The 18,203-nt window shown below is 44.7% G+C and overlaps 2 protein-coding genes across 5 annotated transcripts; one reads left to right on the top strand and one right to left on the bottom strand.

The window, feature by feature from the left end:
- Positions 1–652: 652 nt before the first annotated feature.
- Positions 653–13,219, bottom strand: nod1 (nucleotide-binding oligomerization domain containing 1). 4 transcript variants are annotated; one of them, XM_085472865.1, is made up of 13 exons: positions 13,045–13,219; positions 12,851–12,934; positions 11,584–11,782; positions 10,969–11,143; positions 7,000–8,812; positions 6,845–6,928; positions 4,497–4,580; positions 4,326–4,409; positions 3,966–4,049; positions 3,797–3,880; positions 3,581–3,664; positions 3,394–3,477; positions 653–1,272 (listed from the first exon to the last, which is right to left on the bottom strand). In XM_085472865.1, exons 3-13 carry the CDS (start codon positions 11,758–11,760, stop codon positions 1,200–1,202), a joined length of 2,826 nt encoding a protein of 941 aa, XP_085328991.1. In that variant the 5' UTR covers positions 11,761–11,782; positions 12,851–12,934; positions 13,045–13,219; the 3' UTR covers positions 653–1,199. The 4 variants fall into 4 exon arrangements, with proteins under 4 accessions (XP_085328991.1, XP_085328992.1, XP_085328994.1 ...); XM_085472866.1 differs by having other exon boundaries at positions 12,851–13,219; XM_085472868.1 differs by lacking the exon at positions 12,851–12,934.
- A 1,662-nt stretch (positions 13,220–14,881) lies between these two features.
- Positions 14,882–17,406, top strand: LOC146697936 (uncharacterized). Its single transcript, XM_085472773.1, has 2 exons — positions 14,882–14,913; positions 16,656–17,406. Exons 1-2 carry the CDS (start codon positions 14,882–14,884, stop codon positions 17,404–17,406), a joined length of 783 nt encoding a protein of 260 aa, XP_085328899.1.
- Positions 17,407–18,203: the final 797 nt, after the last annotated feature.

Raw genomic sequence — 18,203 nt, 5'->3', positions numbered from 1 at the left:
CACACATGGTGAGCGAGGGAGGAGAACGAACCTGAAGCTAAATAAAAGTAAGTGGTGGTGCAGACTACAGCCTGCTGAGGGAAGGTGTGGTGTGTTTATACCTGAACTCAGGTAAGTGGCAGAAAGCTGAGACAAATAAACCAATAAGAAAAAGAAGAAATCACTCAAAGATCAAACGAGAGGCTCTGAGAGCTGCTGGTTGCTGCTGTGTTTGATAGTGTGCACCGAGAGAAACAGTCCCAGCATCCTTTTTATCTGCAAACTGTGGGGTCTGAGCCCCGACAAACAATCTGTACAACAAAAGAATCATAGCAAGCTTGAATATTTCTGTATGTGCATCCATAGAAACAGGATTTCACAGCATGTAGGTCTGTTAGCCTGTGGGGTCCAAGCAGCTAGCAGCCTGGGTTAATGTTCATACTGAACAGCACATCAAGGCACCTGTGTGTAAGGAGCTCCGGCTCTCTGAAACGTTTGTTTATTAAAGATTACCTGGACCAATCAGACGGCTGCTTGGACAATGTTTTTTAACTGAATCGACCACAATGAAGCATTTTGCTTTGTTTTCTTCCTAAACAAACACGCACAAACATTCCAACACAAGGACTTGAGGCCATGTGTAAAACACGTTGGTAGTGATATACTGACGTGTTGGCCACGTCTGAAACAGTCGAATCAAAGTCTTCGCCCGTGTTCGACACAGGAACCGCATTCACACATTTGCCACTCAGGAGTGTTTGGGCTCCACTTATTTATTCTTGTAACACTTTAGGTCACATCTATGCAGGAACACAGGAAAGAGTTCGAGACCTTTGAAACACCATCAAGTGAAAAACAGCATTTGTGTAACAGTAAGATGAATATAAAAGAGCATTTACAGTACACACAAAACAAGGTGTGCATGTGAGGAAGTCAGCATGCTGTATACTTCTTGTTTAAGCTCCCACTTCCTAACTTTTGTGGAAAACTGTGAAACACTTGTTGAAATTTTAGGGGAAAGTCCCCAAAATGAAACACGGTGATGTCGTTCAGAGATTTCAAAAAGAAACATTCTGGGTTTTTCGCTTAAGAATATTAAATAGATAAAAACACAGACAATGGAGGTGGTGCGACTTTATCCCCGCAGCATCGGGTGAAACTGGACCGAGCGCACTTCCTCCTTCACTCAGCTCCGTGCATGCGTCATGTGAGGTGCCCAGTCAGTGGAACCGCAGCCGCTTCTCCGACACAAACTGCTGCTCTTCCTCTTCAGAGAGCCGGTTTCCTTTCACGCTGCAGAAATACAATCAGACTCCAGTCATGCATTCACAGGGACAACGTTAACGACGGCCCCACGTAACCTGCAATTCACTCTGTGGATGCTGTCAAAGACGGGTGACGGGGAGAAGCTGGACCTAGTGTTGTAGAGGGCATCTCCCTGCTAGTCTGGGTCCAATGTGGATCCAGCTCAGCTCCAGATCGAGGAGATCAACACGTCCCCACCACCAGTTACTTCTGTTGGCACGTACTGGCCCGACACTTTAGATTATGCTGTGTTTTTCTTTCATTCATCATCGGTAATATCTCAATAGACCTTTTACTGACGAATCAATAAATTCTGTCTCCGCTGAACATCTGAATGATGTTTTTCCTTCCTCCTCAGTAATACAGAAAGCAGAAATTTCCTGTTTTTTTACTGAACCTGAAATGACTTGGGACAGCTTCATTCCTCTATTTTATTCGCTCGCTGTCGGTTTCAACAGAGAAATAAGGGCCATCAGCAGAGCTACACCCTTTGAGCCTATTTACGCACTAGTCCATTATTGTAGGGTCTACCTTACAGTAGAGGCGCCTGATGATCAGATCAGTGGTTCTCAAACTTTTCACAATGAGTACCACCTGATAAATTCTAACGTACCACCCTTATGACCCGCATTAAAGTACAGTAGTGTGTACATGAGACAATTTTATTTCTTATAAGAATATTATTTATCTTAACTGTCATAAACAGGATGTGACGTAATGATAATAAAAACATCTGTACCGCATTAAACCATCACAGCAGGTGGGATATCCAATCTTTAAGTCAGTGGTTCCCAAACTTTTTTTGCTGGGCCCCCCTTTGTTTTACATGAAAAATGTTTTGCTCCACTGCGGTTTATTTCACTCCTCAAACATTTAGTAAACAATTAAGCAAATACAATAATCTGCAATAAATGACAGGTAGTAATAAAATAAACTACTAACTCTGTTACGCTGCGTCCGCACCTACACGGGTATTTTTGAACACGCAGCTGTTTCATCCACCTAAACGGCGTTTCCAATCACCGAAAACTGAGATTTTTTAAAACTCCTTTTTTGCGTTTACGTGTGGACGAGGAATACAGAGTTCATCACACACCGTCAGAGGTATGAGCCTTTTTCCACGTCACGCTGTGGCCACGTTATTGTTTACATGGGATGAACTGCAGAATAGCAGATAGAGACAAAATACTGTTAATCTGACTGTCTGCAGGTTTACACGCAGTTACTGTCCCTCTGTTTACAAAGGCAGAGGCGTCACGGTGGGATTATTTTACGTGTAGTTGTTTTTTCTGTGTAATAATATTCAACATTGCTATCAAATCAAAAAAATCCTCTCTGTGCAAAATGGGTTTAAAAACATAAACAGCTGTTGGATCCTGTTTGTCTGGGATTTGAACCGAGGGAACAAATCGTGTCAGGATCAGCCTGATATTATTTGCATCCTGCTGTAACTTTACTGTATAAAGAGCTAACATCTCCAACATGTCAGGAGCAGTTAGTCATTACAACAAGTGTTTGTGAACTAAAAATCAAGAATGTGGGATCCTGTTTGTCCGTGATTTGAAGAGCCCAGCGCTGCTCCTGATGCAGGGAAACCAGTCCTGCAGGGAGACCTACCTCAGCACCTGTGCAGGTGAAGCCAAAGGGAAGATTTGCTTCACCATGTTTTCTAGTCTTTGGCTTAGAATGAAGTTGGTTTGGAAACATATTCAGCGACGCTTCATCTCCTGCTTTGCGTTTCTGTGGGCGCCTGTGCTAGCAGTGTCCAAGCCTTGTTTGTTTTTTTTCCCCTTTTCACACCGCGCCCCCCCTGCAATGGCTCTGCGCCCCCCCTGCAATGGGGGCGGGCCCCACACTTTGGGAAGGTCTGAGCTAGCCCAACTTCAGTAACCCTGCAAACATCACTGCTGTTTAGTTTCCTGTCTTCGTTCATGTTGGAAGTGATAGCAGAGCATTCAACAGCCTCACAGTTACCGATCAGTCCCTAACTAGCTTAAGTTTGTGTCCGGAATAAGTTGGACTTCAAATAATCACCCACCCTCTGCTTGGTCTGACATAACCTTGAGGGGAGAATAAAAGACCAAGATGTCAATTTGAACTGATGCTCACCATATCTCTTTGAGTGCTTTGTTGTGAGCGAGGGCCTCAGCGAGCTGCCTGATCCCTTCCACAGTGAACCGGTTGCTGATTAACCTGCAGACCAACAAGCAGTGACTTACAAAGGACACTGAGCTGTGTAAGAGCTCCGATCCATGCTGTGTAAACAGGGTGCAGACTGATGCTGTGTTGTCCTCACCACAGGTGGGTCAGACCAGTGTTTGCCTGAATCATGTCAGCCAGGTGTGGAGCTGCATCATCGGTCATTTCATTCTCCACCAACCTAAAAAGCACAAACAGTAATGGCACACAGCCCTGAGACTGTAGTCACTCTGGAGAGGCAGCATTGACTGTGACGTAGCTCCACATCCATAAGGTCAACCATGCAACCTGAGATAATACAGACTGCACGTACCAGAATATCCTGAGTGCCGTGTTCTCTTTCAGTGCTTCAGCCAGGCCCCGCCCACCTCTGGATGTAATGCAATTGGCCGACAGACTAGAAGACAAAAAAAGAGTAAAGATTTTAATCAGTAAGTCTGAATGGGCGTTTTTATTTTTGTGCCGTTTTTATAACTTCCTACCTGAGGTTGGTGAGGCTCGGGTGGTTCCTCAAAGCTTCTCCAAATGCTTCTGCTCCCTCATCGCCGAGACTGTTGCCCCACATCCTGCAAAAATGCACAGAAAGCCTGATCAGGCACCTCGTTACCAAGTCCTTCCTCAAATGTTTGCAGCTGGGCTAAACAACACAGCTAAAAATGCCTCTCGGTGGGATTTCTCTCTTTGTCACATCTGGTTTCAGTCACCAGGGTTATTTCTGTTGTGCCCAAACGCTCAGAATAAATGCTAGAAACTTCCTCTGTCACCATTAAAGCTGCATTTTTACTTTGTTTCTTACGCCTCAGCACTTTGCTGAATTTCCTGGATGAACACTGAATTCTTACCCAACGTCGAATATTGACGAGCTCTTCTTTATGGCGTTGGCCAGATGCCTCCCACCAACACTGGTGATCTTGTTTTTACCAATCCTACAAAGTAATGTCCAAGTATTCAAGGTTAGTAATGTTAGTAAGGTATGTTGGTTTTTTCCCCAAATGGAGATATGTTTAACTTACTTGAGAACTCGCAGTTTGGGGCATTCTTCGATGATCTGAGCAACAAGCCTGGCTCCAACATCTGTGATGTTATTGTTGTAAAGCCTGAGGACACAAATGTAAAAATATAAATCACTGTGTGTTTTTGGTTTTTTAAAAAGTGATTCAGACAGGTTTTGGAGAAAGTGGAATAACATAGCGAGCTGCTTCATGCAGGCAACTGAAGCTGCGGTGCATTATAGCACATTTAAAGGACATCAAGTGTCGGCGGAGTGCTGAACAGAGGGATAGTATCCTCAAATAAAAAGAATTACAGAAGATAAGATGAAAACATTATTCCAAACACTGTAAGACATCCATAGTTGTTTGTAAAAGTATATGTGTCTATATAAACACCAACGTCCTCGCTGACACCAAACACTCCAGCCCAAACTGAGCAGTTTTCTAACTGCCTCAGAAACGTCAGCAGTGCTGCTGCTGCCTGCATCAGCGTCAACCCCTCCACCATCCGCCTGGATCTACTGTTAGCAATTTGAGCGAGTTGCTGCACAGCTCTTTTAAATTTGATAAACAAGTGTCTGCTGTAGATCTAGTTTCTACCAATTGCGTCTCATCTCCAAGACTAGGCATTACGTTCCGCATAAAGACTTGGAAAAGCTTATTCAGGCCTTTGGGCTGGATTACTGCAATTCCCTTTATTTCGGTCTTCAGTCTGCTCTTCTTCACAGACTGCAAACTGTTCAAAAATGCGGCGGCACGCCTTCAGACTGGAGCTGGGAGGTTTGCCTCTGTTACGCCTGTTCTAGCTAACCTGCGCTGGCTACCCATTAAATCTAAATTAAAATACTGCTGCTTACTTTAAAATGATCAACAACACAGTGCTGAGCTACCTTACTGAACTCCTTCGATCGTATATTCCTGTTAGAGCACTAAGATGATCTACTCAGTTACTCTTGGTGCAGCCAAGATCTCGGCTGAAGTCTAGAGCTGACCGTGCGTTTGTCTTGGCTGCACCTGATTTGTGGAGTAACCTACTGCTATCCAATCACGGTTAGAAACCTATTTATTTAACCTTGCCTATCTGATTTCTTGACTTACTCTATTTCTCTTTTATACATATCTTTTTTTGTGCTTTTGCTATGTTTTTATTTGATTTGCATTTCATGCTATTCCTGTATCAGTGACACTGACCTGTTAGCATATTTGGTACTTTGTTGGTCTTATAATATTTATGTTCTATTTTCTGTCTTTTTTGTTAAGCACTTTGGTATAGCGTTGGTTTTTAAATGTGCTCTATAAATAAAGTTGTTGTTGTTGTATGTGCCACACGTGGCTGGAGTGATGAGCTCAGAGCCTACAAACCAAACCAAGGATATTTATTCACTGTGGCCTGCTCAACGCAGAACATGGAAGTGGATCCTAAAAGGAAAAAATGTATCACTGAACAAATCCTGTCACAACAGCAAAACCTACAGACCGTTGCAGGCACAGTGAGCCAACCCGTTGTTTAGTAACATTTCTGAACCTTGGCAATGTGAAACAAGACGTGTCGAGCACAGAGCGTTTCTATTCAATTCAATTCAATTTTATTTATATAGCGCCAAATCACAACAAAAGTCGCCTCAAGGTGCTTCATAGATACAGAGAAAAACCCAACAATCATATGACCCCCTATGAGCAGCACTTTGGCGACAGTGGGAAGGAAAAACTCCCTTTTAACAGGAAGAAACCTCCAGCAGAACCAGGCTCAGGGGGGGGCGGGGCCATCTGCTGTGATTGGTTGGGGTGAGAGAAGGAAGACAGGATAAAGACATGCTGTGGAAGAGAGACAGAGATTAATAACAGATATGATTCAGTGCAGAGAGGTCTGTTAATACATAGTGAGCGAGAAAGGTGACTGGAAAGGAAAAACTCAGTGCATCATGGGAATCCCCGGCAGCCTACGTCTATTGCAGCATAACAAAGGGAGGATTCAGGGTCACCTGAATTCTGACTTACTTATTTCGCTCAATGACACAAATCAGTTTATAACTTTATACAACTACCACCCAGATAACTGGATCAGAGAGAGTTTGAATGCTGAGTGAGAGCAGACAGTGCTGAGCCTTTACTCTCAGATTCCTCCATGCTGTGTTAGCACTTCCACATCATTATCAAACAGTGCACTGCTGCTGAAGTGTGAAGGAGTGAACATACACAATGGAAAACTGAACTGAACAGACTGGGCCCCTGGGTGCTACTGAGGTGTCACCGATCCCAATCTGATCCAAAAATCAGATCAGTCGCTCCCAAATGTTGATGTAATCACATCCAGCACCCTGATATAGTCTGTTGTTACGACAATGACTGGCTTTACAACGTTTACTCACCCCAAAACCTCCACAACTTTGTGTTTGCACAGCTCCTCTGCAAGAATCTCGATGCTGCTGTCGGACAGGTGATTCACACACAGTCTGCAGGGGAACAGTTGTATTAGAGCTCAGAGTTAAACGAAGCAGGTGTTTGAAAGCACGGCCGTACTCACCTCACTACGGTCATCTTGCAAAAGGAAGGCTTGAGCTGCTTCACCCCATAGTCACTGATGTTGTTGTTATCCATGTCGAGCCCCAGGACTTTCTGACGGTGCTGCAGCACAAAGTTCAGGGCGGTGCAGTCACCCGAGTACACGTTACAGTAACCCAGCTTGATGAAGCCGGCCGTGATGCCTTTCGCCGTCATCTGAGCAATGTCTTTGCTTCCCGTCTCGAATATGCACCTCAGCATCCACAGGAAGTTGGGCAAGACGTGAACTTTCTTGCCTTCCTGGCCGTCGTAGTGGGGTAAGCCACGCAGGTGCAACTTGACACTAGTGGAAAGGTACGACTTCAGCAGGGCCCGTTTCTTCTTCAGTAAGACGGGAGACACCAGATGTCCCATCAAGCCTCTTTGACTCTTGGACAGCAGGCCGCACAGGAACAGATTAGTGAACTGCAGGTGTTCGTTGGTTGCAAACGGCTTCTTTTCGCTGGGCTTTGAAGAGCTACTTATGCAGGAATCAAGAGGCAGACAAGACACCTTCCTTCTCCTGCTGCACTCTGTGAAGAACTTGAGGATGGAGCTGGCAGCAGCCTGCTCGTCCAACACCAGAGCAAAAGCCGCCAGGAAAGACTGAAGGGTGATGTGGAGGAACTCAAAGGTAGCGGAGCTCCCGCTGGCACCCTCCTCACTAACAGGTCTGAGAAAGCCGAGAGTCAGATCTTGCTCCATCACACCACACTCACTGATCTCCTCTTGGCTGGAAATGAAGCTGCCTCTCTCCATTCCCTGCAGCGCCAGCTTGGCAAACACAGCAAGAGGCCTGAGCCCTGCTTTGAACGTCTCCGAGGTGCAGCGGGTGCTTTTCTTCAGCAAAGACGGAGCAGGTGTAGCAGAGCGACTGAGGAACACTTCGGACAGCAGGAGGAAGATGTCGGTGAGCGTGATGCAGGTTTCGGGCAGATGAAAGCTGTCGTGCATTGTGTGCAGGTGTCCAAAGCTCTTAAATACAATCCAGCAGAACAGCGGGGTGGAGCACAGCCCACAGAGGTGGGGGCTGGCATCCAGCTGAATGGACACCAGCTCTCTGTGCTCCTGCTCCTTAAAGTGCAAATCAGTGTAAGTCTTCAGGTGATCTGGGGAGAACCCACGCAGAGCCACCTTCTTTCTGATCACCCTGCTTTGGATCTCAATCCCTGTCCGGGCCGTCAGCACTTTTTGAGAGCCCTTGAGTAATTTCCCACAGAGCAAGCTGATAAGCAGCTGGAGCGGGTTGGCCTTATCCTCCGGTGAAACCACCTCAGGCAGGTTCATCAGGTCGACGTCCTCCTGAATCTCATCGTAGCCGTCAAAGGTAAAAACGACTTTCTCTGGGAAGCGCAGGATGTAATCAAACACTTCATTGTCTGGATCGTGATCTGGGTAGCAGTTGTGTTTGAACAAAAGGTCTCTGAGAGAGATTTGTTCTGCGTCCTTGAAGGTGCTGAACATCCTACAGCGAAACTTAAAGAAGAAGACTGCATCCGTCTGCAACTCTTTTATGGACCAGAGGTTCTGGAGCTTCTGCAGAAGGATGGATTTTCCCACACCAGCATCCCCCATTACGTAGATGATTTCACCTTGGGGGTTGAAAGCTGCGTGATCTCCCAGGAGCTGGTCCACACTCTCTAAGAAGCCCAGGCTTTCATTGCAGTCATTTAGCAGTTCCATCACAGTGTCAGTGTAGAGGTCCTCCAGCCGCGTCTCCTCTTGCTGGCCATAGGACATGATGAAGCTGGTGTCCCGGCTCATGTCATGTCTTAACTTCTCACAGTATCTGCTGACTTAGTGCACATTAAAAAGTGTCAAAGCTTTGATCAAACTCATTCTTAAACAGATCTAGATCAGTGCATCTGTGCCGGATTCACAGCACTTCACTGGTTCCACATGCTGCCATGTTACAGCCTGATAACGAAGTAAATTCCAGTCAAGTTCAGCTCAAATTCCTGAACACAGTAGTCCATAATGACTGAAAAAACTCAGAACTGGTGCAAATGTATTGAAAATAAAAAACAAAACTTGACATGTGTAACTTTTTCCATGACACTCGGGTGCATCCTGTTTCCACCGTGGTAAATTCAGCTGATTGGGCATGGTTTGGCACACGGCTGTCTGTATAAGCATGTCAGTGGCAGCCATGAAGTCCAGTGAACGAATCATCTTCAGGTCTCTGAGACAGCATTGCACAGTGAAGCACTGTGAATACTTTCCAAATGCACTGTAACTCACAACACTACCACAATAACAGCAGGTATCCCAGCACAGCAATACTATAATAATTATAATAATAGATTGGATTTATATAGCGCTTTTCTAGGCACCCAAAGCGCTTTACAATACCACTATGATCTTCTAATCTAACTGTAGAAGACAAAACTCCTCTAGAAAGGCAAAAAAGAATTATGCGCACTAACATAGCTATTCAATTTTCCATGTGTTCACGTTTTTACAGGGTAGAGAACACATAAGCATGGGGGAAATCTAGAGTTTTATAAGGAGGTGTTGCTCTTTGTAAGAACTACAAAAAAAGTGAAGCAGAGAGAACTGAGGGAGTGGAGTGTTTACAACCCGAGTGCCGCCACTGCTCAGCTGTTTCATAAATGACCAAAAATAGCAAGAAAAACGTATCAGATTAAATAAGAAAACACAAGAGCAACTGGCCCAGTGTGAGAAAGCTCCAAAAGTGGAATATTCAGTGTAAATAGCTCCAAACGTTTAAATAAAGACTGACTGCTCATCTTGCAGCGCTGCTGTGTGTGTGTGTGTGTGTGTGTGTGTGCGTGTGTGCGCGTGTGTGTGCGTGTGCGCGTGTGTGTGTGTGCGTGTGCGTGTGCGTGTGTTATCTGTAGCTACAGACAGGGGATTTCTTCTGGGTTTCTAAAGAGAAAAAAAAGTGTGTTCTTTATGATTTCGGTGCACCGTGTTTTATTGGTCATCACATGATTTAAGGGAGAATTGCAGCGTGACGTTGACTGGTTCCAGGTAGGGAAGCTTTTGTGTGGCTTAATTACATTTAGTTAAACTTACATGAAATTTAGACCAAAAGCCTGAAAGTATACAAACAAAAGTTAAACATAACTGATATCAGTTCAAATGAATAATAAGGTAAAATGTTACAAATGTGTCCAAATGTGTTTAATAATGTGAAAAGAAATCATAAAGAATAGTGTGCCCACCTAAAAAATGGCTGTCTGGATATTTTGTATCAAATATTGTTTTGCGACAGAGTGCAGGTTGCCTTCTGTTATTAGTTGTTTCTTAGATACTGGCTTTAACCACTGCGTTAGTTACTCTAGCTTATCTTACTGTATCTGTTACCCTGTTTTATCCACACAGAAATAAACTGTGAGGGCTGACAGAGCTGCTTTACAACGTTTGTCTCATGTCCAGCTAAATCATTTACTTTTACAGTGCATGTTACATCATTTAAATCTGTGAAGTGGGCAGAAATGTGCACTGAAATTGTGGCATCACTATTAACATTTAAGACCTTTGCATACTGAACATATTTTGCTTTTCAAGTGCTTTTAAGATATTCTGAGACTTGAGGAGGTGGTAAGGCTGCGCATGTTTCATGCTCTCACAAACAAAAGTTCTACAAGTTCAAGTAAAAAATAACAAATAAAACAGCTTTAAGTCAATAACATTCAGGGACTCCTTTAATCCTGCTGCATCAGCCTGATGGTTACTGTCGTTATTCATTTAAAACACCCACATACTCTACATATAACTTCAGTCACTCAAAAAAACCTCGCTGGTTTCTACAATTACAGTTTGAAATATAACTACACTTTCTGTATAATCATGTAGAAAATATACTGTTACTCTTGTTATAGATTCTTATATTCTACCATAACGGCTCAACTGGTAACAGCAGACTGACTTCTTACAGATGTGAGAGCTGTAAAGTATGAAAGAGGTCAAAGATAATGACACCTACTTGGATCAGTGTTAACCACCTTCATCACTGCTACATCTTCACTTGGGTTGTAGTTGATCTCTTCCAGCCATGGCTGCAGGTCTATGTATGCATCACATACTTTATAAATTATGAAGATGAAATATTCACAGGCCTCCTCCCCTTTGCACTGGACCAGCTCCAGGACTTTGCGCACCTAAAAAAAAAAGAAAAAGAAAAAAATCATGAAAGAAATTCAAATTTATATTTAAAGTTTTTAAATTGTGAAGTATGTATGCAATCTACTGACCTTAAAGGAGAGGTCAGAGGTCAAATGTCATTTTATACAGTACTTTCGATATATTCACAAAACACACAACACCTGTAGGAATGATAGCTGTCCACCAATGAATTACTAAGTTGACCTTGAAGACCTTGATGGACGATAGCTGACGTGGGTCGTTAGCATGACCTCACCCTCCACAGAGTTTTACAAACACACAATCCAAACTTTTCAAGCTGTCACGTTTACACACAGAGTGATGACACGCACACATGCAGACACTATCACAAACATCACCTCCTCGGAGAGGCAGTCAGGAGTCGTATTCAGAGATTTTTGAGCACAGTTTTTGTCTGGGATCTTCTTTTTTCTACCTGATCAGCCTTGGTGGCAGTTTGCTGAACAATCTCAACATCCTCCTGACAGAAGAAGCCACAGGTGAACAGGTTGTCCAGGATGCACTGAATGCTCCTCAGCCTGGTCACGAGCAGCTCTCTGTGGTAGGTGAGGAGGCTGGAGCACGGCACCCTGGCTTCTTTTATCTGATCCATATTTACAGGACAACAGTCAGCTCTGTGGAACAAAAGATCAGAAACGACACTGCTGACAGCATTTCAACATCACATGGTAAGTTTCTTTCTTCTCCTTCCTTATTCTCAAGGGGGTCACCTTTGTGACTTGCACATGACACAGATGGTCACACCTGATGCCCTTCCTGACACAGCCATCCCAGATATTTCTTGAACCCTGTCATCACCCTTCGTGTTTGGAACACGCGCTAACCATGTAACCACTGTGACACGATTTTTGCTAAATCAAATGAACAAAGTGAGCAACAGGACTCACACAGGTTCACTTCTTATCATTTGAAACTGATGACAATTTAGTTACAAAATTGCTCGAGTACAAACAGCAGGGTCTCGTTCGTGCTTTCAGCCGAACCTTTGTGTGAATGTAAGGACTGTTTTATTGGCTCCTTTCTTTTAAACCCATTTTGCACAGAGAGGCATTTTTTGAAAAATGTATTGATGCAATGTTGAATATTATTACACAGGAAAAAACAACTACACGTAAAATAATCCCACCGTGACGCCTCTGCCTTTGTAAATGGAGGGACAGTAACTGCGTGTAAACCTGCAGACAGTCAGATTAACAGTATTTTGTCTCTATCTGCTATTCTGCAGTTCATCCCATGTAAACAATAACGTGGCCACAGCGTGGCGTGGAAAAAGGCACATACCTCTGACGGTGTGTGATGAACTCTGTATTCCTCGTCCACACGTAAACGCAAAAAGGTTTTTAAAAATGTGTGTGCGCGTGCACGGGGCCGTTACCGTTTGCGAGGTAACTTTCCGATTGTGACCACACGTGAGCAGCCTGCATCTCTGAGCTCGGTCTGAAACACTGAGTGCATGAGTACCGGTGGCTGCATTTCACAAATACTGTAAACACACAAAGGCTGGCAAGAACTTGTCTGACCTGCAGCTCGCCAAACGCGGTTTACAGATTTATCACTTCCGAAGTTCGTGCTACAAATATCTTTCCCACCTTTAGTCACAAAGTAACACAACATTCGGGCGTATTTTCCCGCTTTTACCCTCAATCCTGGAATGGCTCCGTTTTGTTTACGGAAATACAAACCTAGTGAAGAAGAGTCCGTAACTGGCATGAACGCTTAGCCTCTACCTCTCTTCCCTCAGCCGTGCTGACCCTGTTAAAGAGCACCTGAAAGGTGCCAATAAGAAAAAATGATGTCTCCGAAGTTCATTGCAGCCCACAGAAGAGTTACCCGTACTGGACGGTATCGTAGGTACAGAACCATAAATCAATCCTACCATTGTGCTGGGTCCACACCAAAGTTACAGCCGGGTTAGAAAAGAAAACTAAAACTTCTGTTAAAATGCACGACAGCCATTAGGCTACAGTTAGTGCCTGTGCCGCGCCCCTTAGAAAGCATCAGCTGTAGCCACAGATGCAGGAAGTAAAAGCGCTGTGAATGGATGCGTCATTTCTTCACGGGGTTTCTCAACCTATGCGTGCTGCGTTCAAGGTCCCGCTAAAGCTGTGGAGTCCTGCACGTTAGTATGTCCACCCATCTCTCTCTATTTTTAATTCTCTTATCCAATTGCTGGAGGAGAGGTGACGGGGTGGTGGTACACCTTGCACACGTCGTGTAAGTGTATCTATGAATGAATGCATGAATCCATAAATCCATGTGTAAATAAGCCCCTGTTTAAAATCTTTAAAATGAAATAAATGTGTTACAACTTGAATAAGAGTCAACACTATGACCAATGTATTGTATTGCATATCAGCTGAAGTTGAAATGGGGCTTCTTTTATAACAGGCCTGCTAATTTGATTAACTACAACTATCACTGTCGCCGTCCTCTCAGGCGCGTGGTTGGTCCTGGGCGTTCTCCTCTCTGCCTCCTCGTGTTTTTCAGTAAACTCGGATCGCCCAATAAAAATAAATATTTAGTAAAGGAAAAGTGCGTTCAGACATCTGCCTATCACAGCGAAGTCACATCGGAAACACTATTTTGACCAAGCTACCCACCACAGCAGGTTGATAAAGCGCCCCCATGTGGCCGCCGTTACTCATCGTCACCTGCGCGCACAGTCTGAGAGGAGGAAAACACACCCTGACTGTGAGCCGACTCGCCTTACTCCTGCTTCCATCATACTTTTAACATGTAAAGGTAGCTGGTGGAAGAGAGAGCAGTGTGTCAGGATTAATGTGATGAATTACATGTGAGCATTCTGGACTGTGATTCTGAATAGAATTGGTAAATTATTCTGCAGTTCAAGAGTAACATCCTCAGTGATTCATCAACAATTTCTAACTTATGGTAATAATTATAATAAATTATAATAATATTGTGGAGGTGTGTAAAGATGACAGGAGAGGTCTCAGTGTGGGCCTAAGCAAACGGCCAGAACAACTGAACCTGTGAGGGAGAGAACTGGCAGAGGAAGGTCCATCCTGTGAACGAGGCTGGTGTAGGCGCGCAGGAAAGGCAGGAGGAATTTGAAACGCTGGCGGTTGGGGGGATGCTCCTGGGGGGCGACCTGTGGAACCGCTCACATTAGCTTACGGGTTGTATGCGGTTGTGTGGTGGACCTTGGCCCCCAGTCCATAGCTGACCAAAGCTCTAAAACGAACTGGGGGCCTCTGTCTGAGGTAATGTCCACGGGGGGGGGGGGGGCGAAACGCGAGACCCAGGTTGACAAAAACGGTAGTATAGGTAGTATACGCCAGGGGGACTGCACCGGGTGGTGCGGTCAACAATAGTTAAAAGGTGCGTAAAACCGTGTGACTGCGGCAGAGGACCCACCGGATCAACTTGTACATGAATGATGATGAAGAACTGCTCCAGGGGTGCCTTGGTGTGTTTATGAACCTTCGCGAGCTGGCAGGGAATGCACGCCGCCCATTCCTTCACCGATTTGTGAAGGCCCGGCCAACAAACTTAGAGCTGACCAGTTTAACAGAGGCCCGGACCCCCGGATGAGAGAGAGCATGTACCGAGTCAAAAAACCGACGACGCCATAAAACGGGAACTACCGGGCGAGGGCGGCTGGTGGAAACGTCACAGACCAGGAGAGGGCCGCCGTCCTGCACAGGTCTGTCCTCCAGTATGAGGCTGTCTGCGCGGATTTAAGCGCGAGGATGTCGGGGTCACCGCTCAATCTTTGGACATTGTATGGGCTCAAATTGTGGTCATAAATATTTTGTACTTGTAAATCAGGATTTGTATGTGTAAAAAGATTTCTGTGTGGACTTAGCCAAAAAATACGTGTGAAACTCTGCACCAGTGTTGCCAACTCCTCAGTAAGGAAAATCGCTATTGGCTGTCCTAAAAGTCGCTAGAAGTCGCTAAATGACGTCATCGCCTAATTTGCATAATTGGTCCAGCTAATATAATTGTAACCTATGTTGTTGGAGAGAGAAATAACATCATGAAAGAGACAAAGTGAGTAAAGAACGTCCTAAATGCAGTTAGAATTTATTTAGAACTACAAATTAAATTTATTTTAGCAATTATTGATTTTTTAATGTCACAATTCCAACCCTGCTCCTTTATCCGGGCTTGGACCGGCAAAAGTGACCCGAAATGGGCACTCTGGTGGAGTTACTTTGTGTGTGTGTTTATAAGTAGTTTTAAACCTTGTGATCCACAAAACAGCACAACAGTAAAAGAAGAACTGACTGCGTTATAGTCAGTGCGGGAGCAGCGGCTTCGCGCATGCGCGATTCATTTGCAGTTCGGACGCATAGGTGTGAACATCTTCTGCCCTGATAGCAGCGGGGGGAGGACTGTCCTCCGCCCGTGAGCGCTTTGGAAGGGGCGAGGTACCCACGGCAGCACCCGCTGCTTGTTGAGAGTAAAAGCGATACTCGCTTTCACGTCAAAAAGTCGTCATAAATAAGTCTCCAATAACACCAGAAAAAGTCGCCAGATTTGTCGCTAGTTGCTTTTTAGAAAAAAAGTCGCTAAATATAGCGACAAAGTCGCTAAGTTGGCAACACTGCTCTGCACTCAAGTTTCAAGGTACAGCTATGAAATTTGACCCTATTTTTCTTCTTTCATCTGATTGGCCAATGTCATGTCAATCACAAATTTAACTATCCAATCAGAGAACAGATGGGTTTGGCTATTGGAGGACAGGAGATGGATCACAAAATAACCGTAATGGTATAAGCACATGTACTCAGCCCTGGAATTGATGAAAAACGGATTTTCAGCAGATATTTATGAATGCTCATTAAAAGATTAAATGATCTTACAGGCCGACAGGTTAACCCAGAAATGTTTCCAAGTGGAGATCAGGAACCAGCTTATGAACCTATTGGTGGTGTCGTGATCCTGAGTCCGTGACTCAGTGATTTTGTGTTTGGTGTATTTATTGTTATTATTTTCATTATTCTGTGTGGGCTGTTTTGGGATGGTTTGTGTTTTGGGATTTTAGATACTGGGTTTCTGGGTTTGTGCTCCCTCTGTTGGTCCCTGGTGTTAGTGTTCCCCTGTCTCGTCAGGTTAATCAGGTCCAGCTGTGTCTCCCACCTGTGTGTGATTTCCCAGTGTCCCTCTGTGTATTTATAGTGTGCGTTTGCCTCTGTTCCTTGTCGCGTCGTCTGTGTTCATCCTCTGTGTCACCCTGCGTACTCTGCATTTCTCCATGAATCCCCTGCGTGTCCAGTTTGCTACTCTTTGGTTTAGTTTCTCCCAGTTTAGTTTATCCTTAGTCCTGTTTTGCCATCCCCACTTTATGTTCAGTATTCTTAATAAATCACCCTCACATCTGAATAAGTGCTGCATTTGAGTCCTCCTTTCTACACTTCACACGGCTGCGGCCCCAGTCGTGACAGGTGGACTCTTTGGCTTCCTGAACAATCTTTATTTTGCTCTCTATAATTTTTTGGAGGCTGAATGAGCTATTAGATTATTAGAGGAACGATATGATGATTACACTGACACTGACTTTGACAATGACAATGTCAACATTCAAAATATTAATGTGAGAGACAATAATGCCAATGTTGACAACAATGAACTGCATGATGATCACAATGCTGTTGTTGTTGTTGTTGGTGTTGAAAATGAGGATTCTGATGAGGCATTTGAAGACTGTGTGGATGTTCACCAGTACATCCCAGAAGAGGATCCTCAGCCGGGTGTATCCAGGAGGAGGTCTAGAGAGCTGTATGAAGAAGATGTGGAACCAAACAAAAGAATCAGATGGAGCGAGGAGTTTTCTGATGATGACTCTGACTTCTTTTCTGCTTGTGACACTGATGGCGAGGGCTGTTTTGGTAATATTGCTGATGAGGACATCAATCAGCAGGTAACAGAAGAAGGGCCGCTGGCTGGTGGATCCACGAAAAGGTCCAGAGAGGAAGATGTAGATGAAGAAGAGCGTGATAGCAAAAATTCCAGGCTTGCAAACTCTGATTCAGGGACCAGCTCAACTGTGTACGATCACTCTGAGAGCAGTAGTGATGAACGTTTTGAAGATGCGCAGGAAGAGCTTGACAACCATGAAACTGGAGGCTCGAGGAAGCGTTCCCAAGAGGATTTTGAGGAAGAAGAGGAATACTTGCATGTTTGCAAATTTCAGAGGTGTTCAAATGAGTCCACCAGCACCTGTGATGACGACTCACTATTTCGATGGGTTTTTTCTCTGTCCTTTTAGTAGGCTGATGGCCTACTCAGGTGACCCTGATTCCTCCCTCAGTTATGCTGCAATAAGCTGGGTATACACTGTGCAATTTGTACAGTCGCGTTATTCAGCTCCTGCTCAGACTGTACGATTGACTCAGGGGTGAGTAGTAGGTCACAATGCTGGGTCTCACACTATACGGCCCGCTGCTCTGTGCGACCTGAGTGCTCACACTGTGCGTCCATAGCATGAAGGTTATGACACAAAATTTTACACTATTTTCACGGTTGTTGCGGTCGTGATAATTGGGGTGGCTGTAGCTCAGGAGGTAGAGCAGGTCACCTACTGATCAGAAGGTTGGTGGTTCGATCCCTGGCTCCTCCAGTCAGCACGTCAAGTATCCTTGAGCAAGATACTAACCCCAAGTTGCTTTCTGATACATCCATTGGAGTGTGAATGTAGTTAGAAAGCACTAAGTATAGAGACAGTGTTTGTGAGAATGGGTGTGATTGGGTGAATGAGGCGTGTTGTATAGAGTGCTTTGAGTACTCCGGGAGAGTAGAAAAGCGCTGTATAAGAATCAGTCCATAATTTTGTGAGGCCACATCGAAAAGGTTCGGACGAGCTTGCCAAAGTTCTACAAACCTCCATCGCTTGTGTCCAGATCACATCCGTGTAGCTCCATCCTTTCACTTTCATTTCTGTGTTTGTGCGTGCTGCGGTGACACCCTCACAACGGCCGACAGGATTTCAAACAGGTTTGATTTTCTTACGACCAAACGATTGTTGATTGGGAGGTGTTAATCGCTTCTCGTTACCCCATGTATACG

The sequence above is a fragment of the Copadichromis virginalis genome, linkage group LG11, assembly GCF_057382275.1.
Source record: "Copadichromis virginalis isolate Kocher_CV1m ecotype Utaka linkage group LG11, C_Virginalis_male_GT1.1, whole genome shotgun sequence".
In the NCBI taxonomy this organism is placed as follows: domain Eukaryota; kingdom Metazoa; phylum Chordata; class Actinopteri; order Cichliformes; family Cichlidae; genus Copadichromis; species Copadichromis virginalis.
This window is presented reverse-complemented; position numbering and strand designations above follow the sequence as displayed.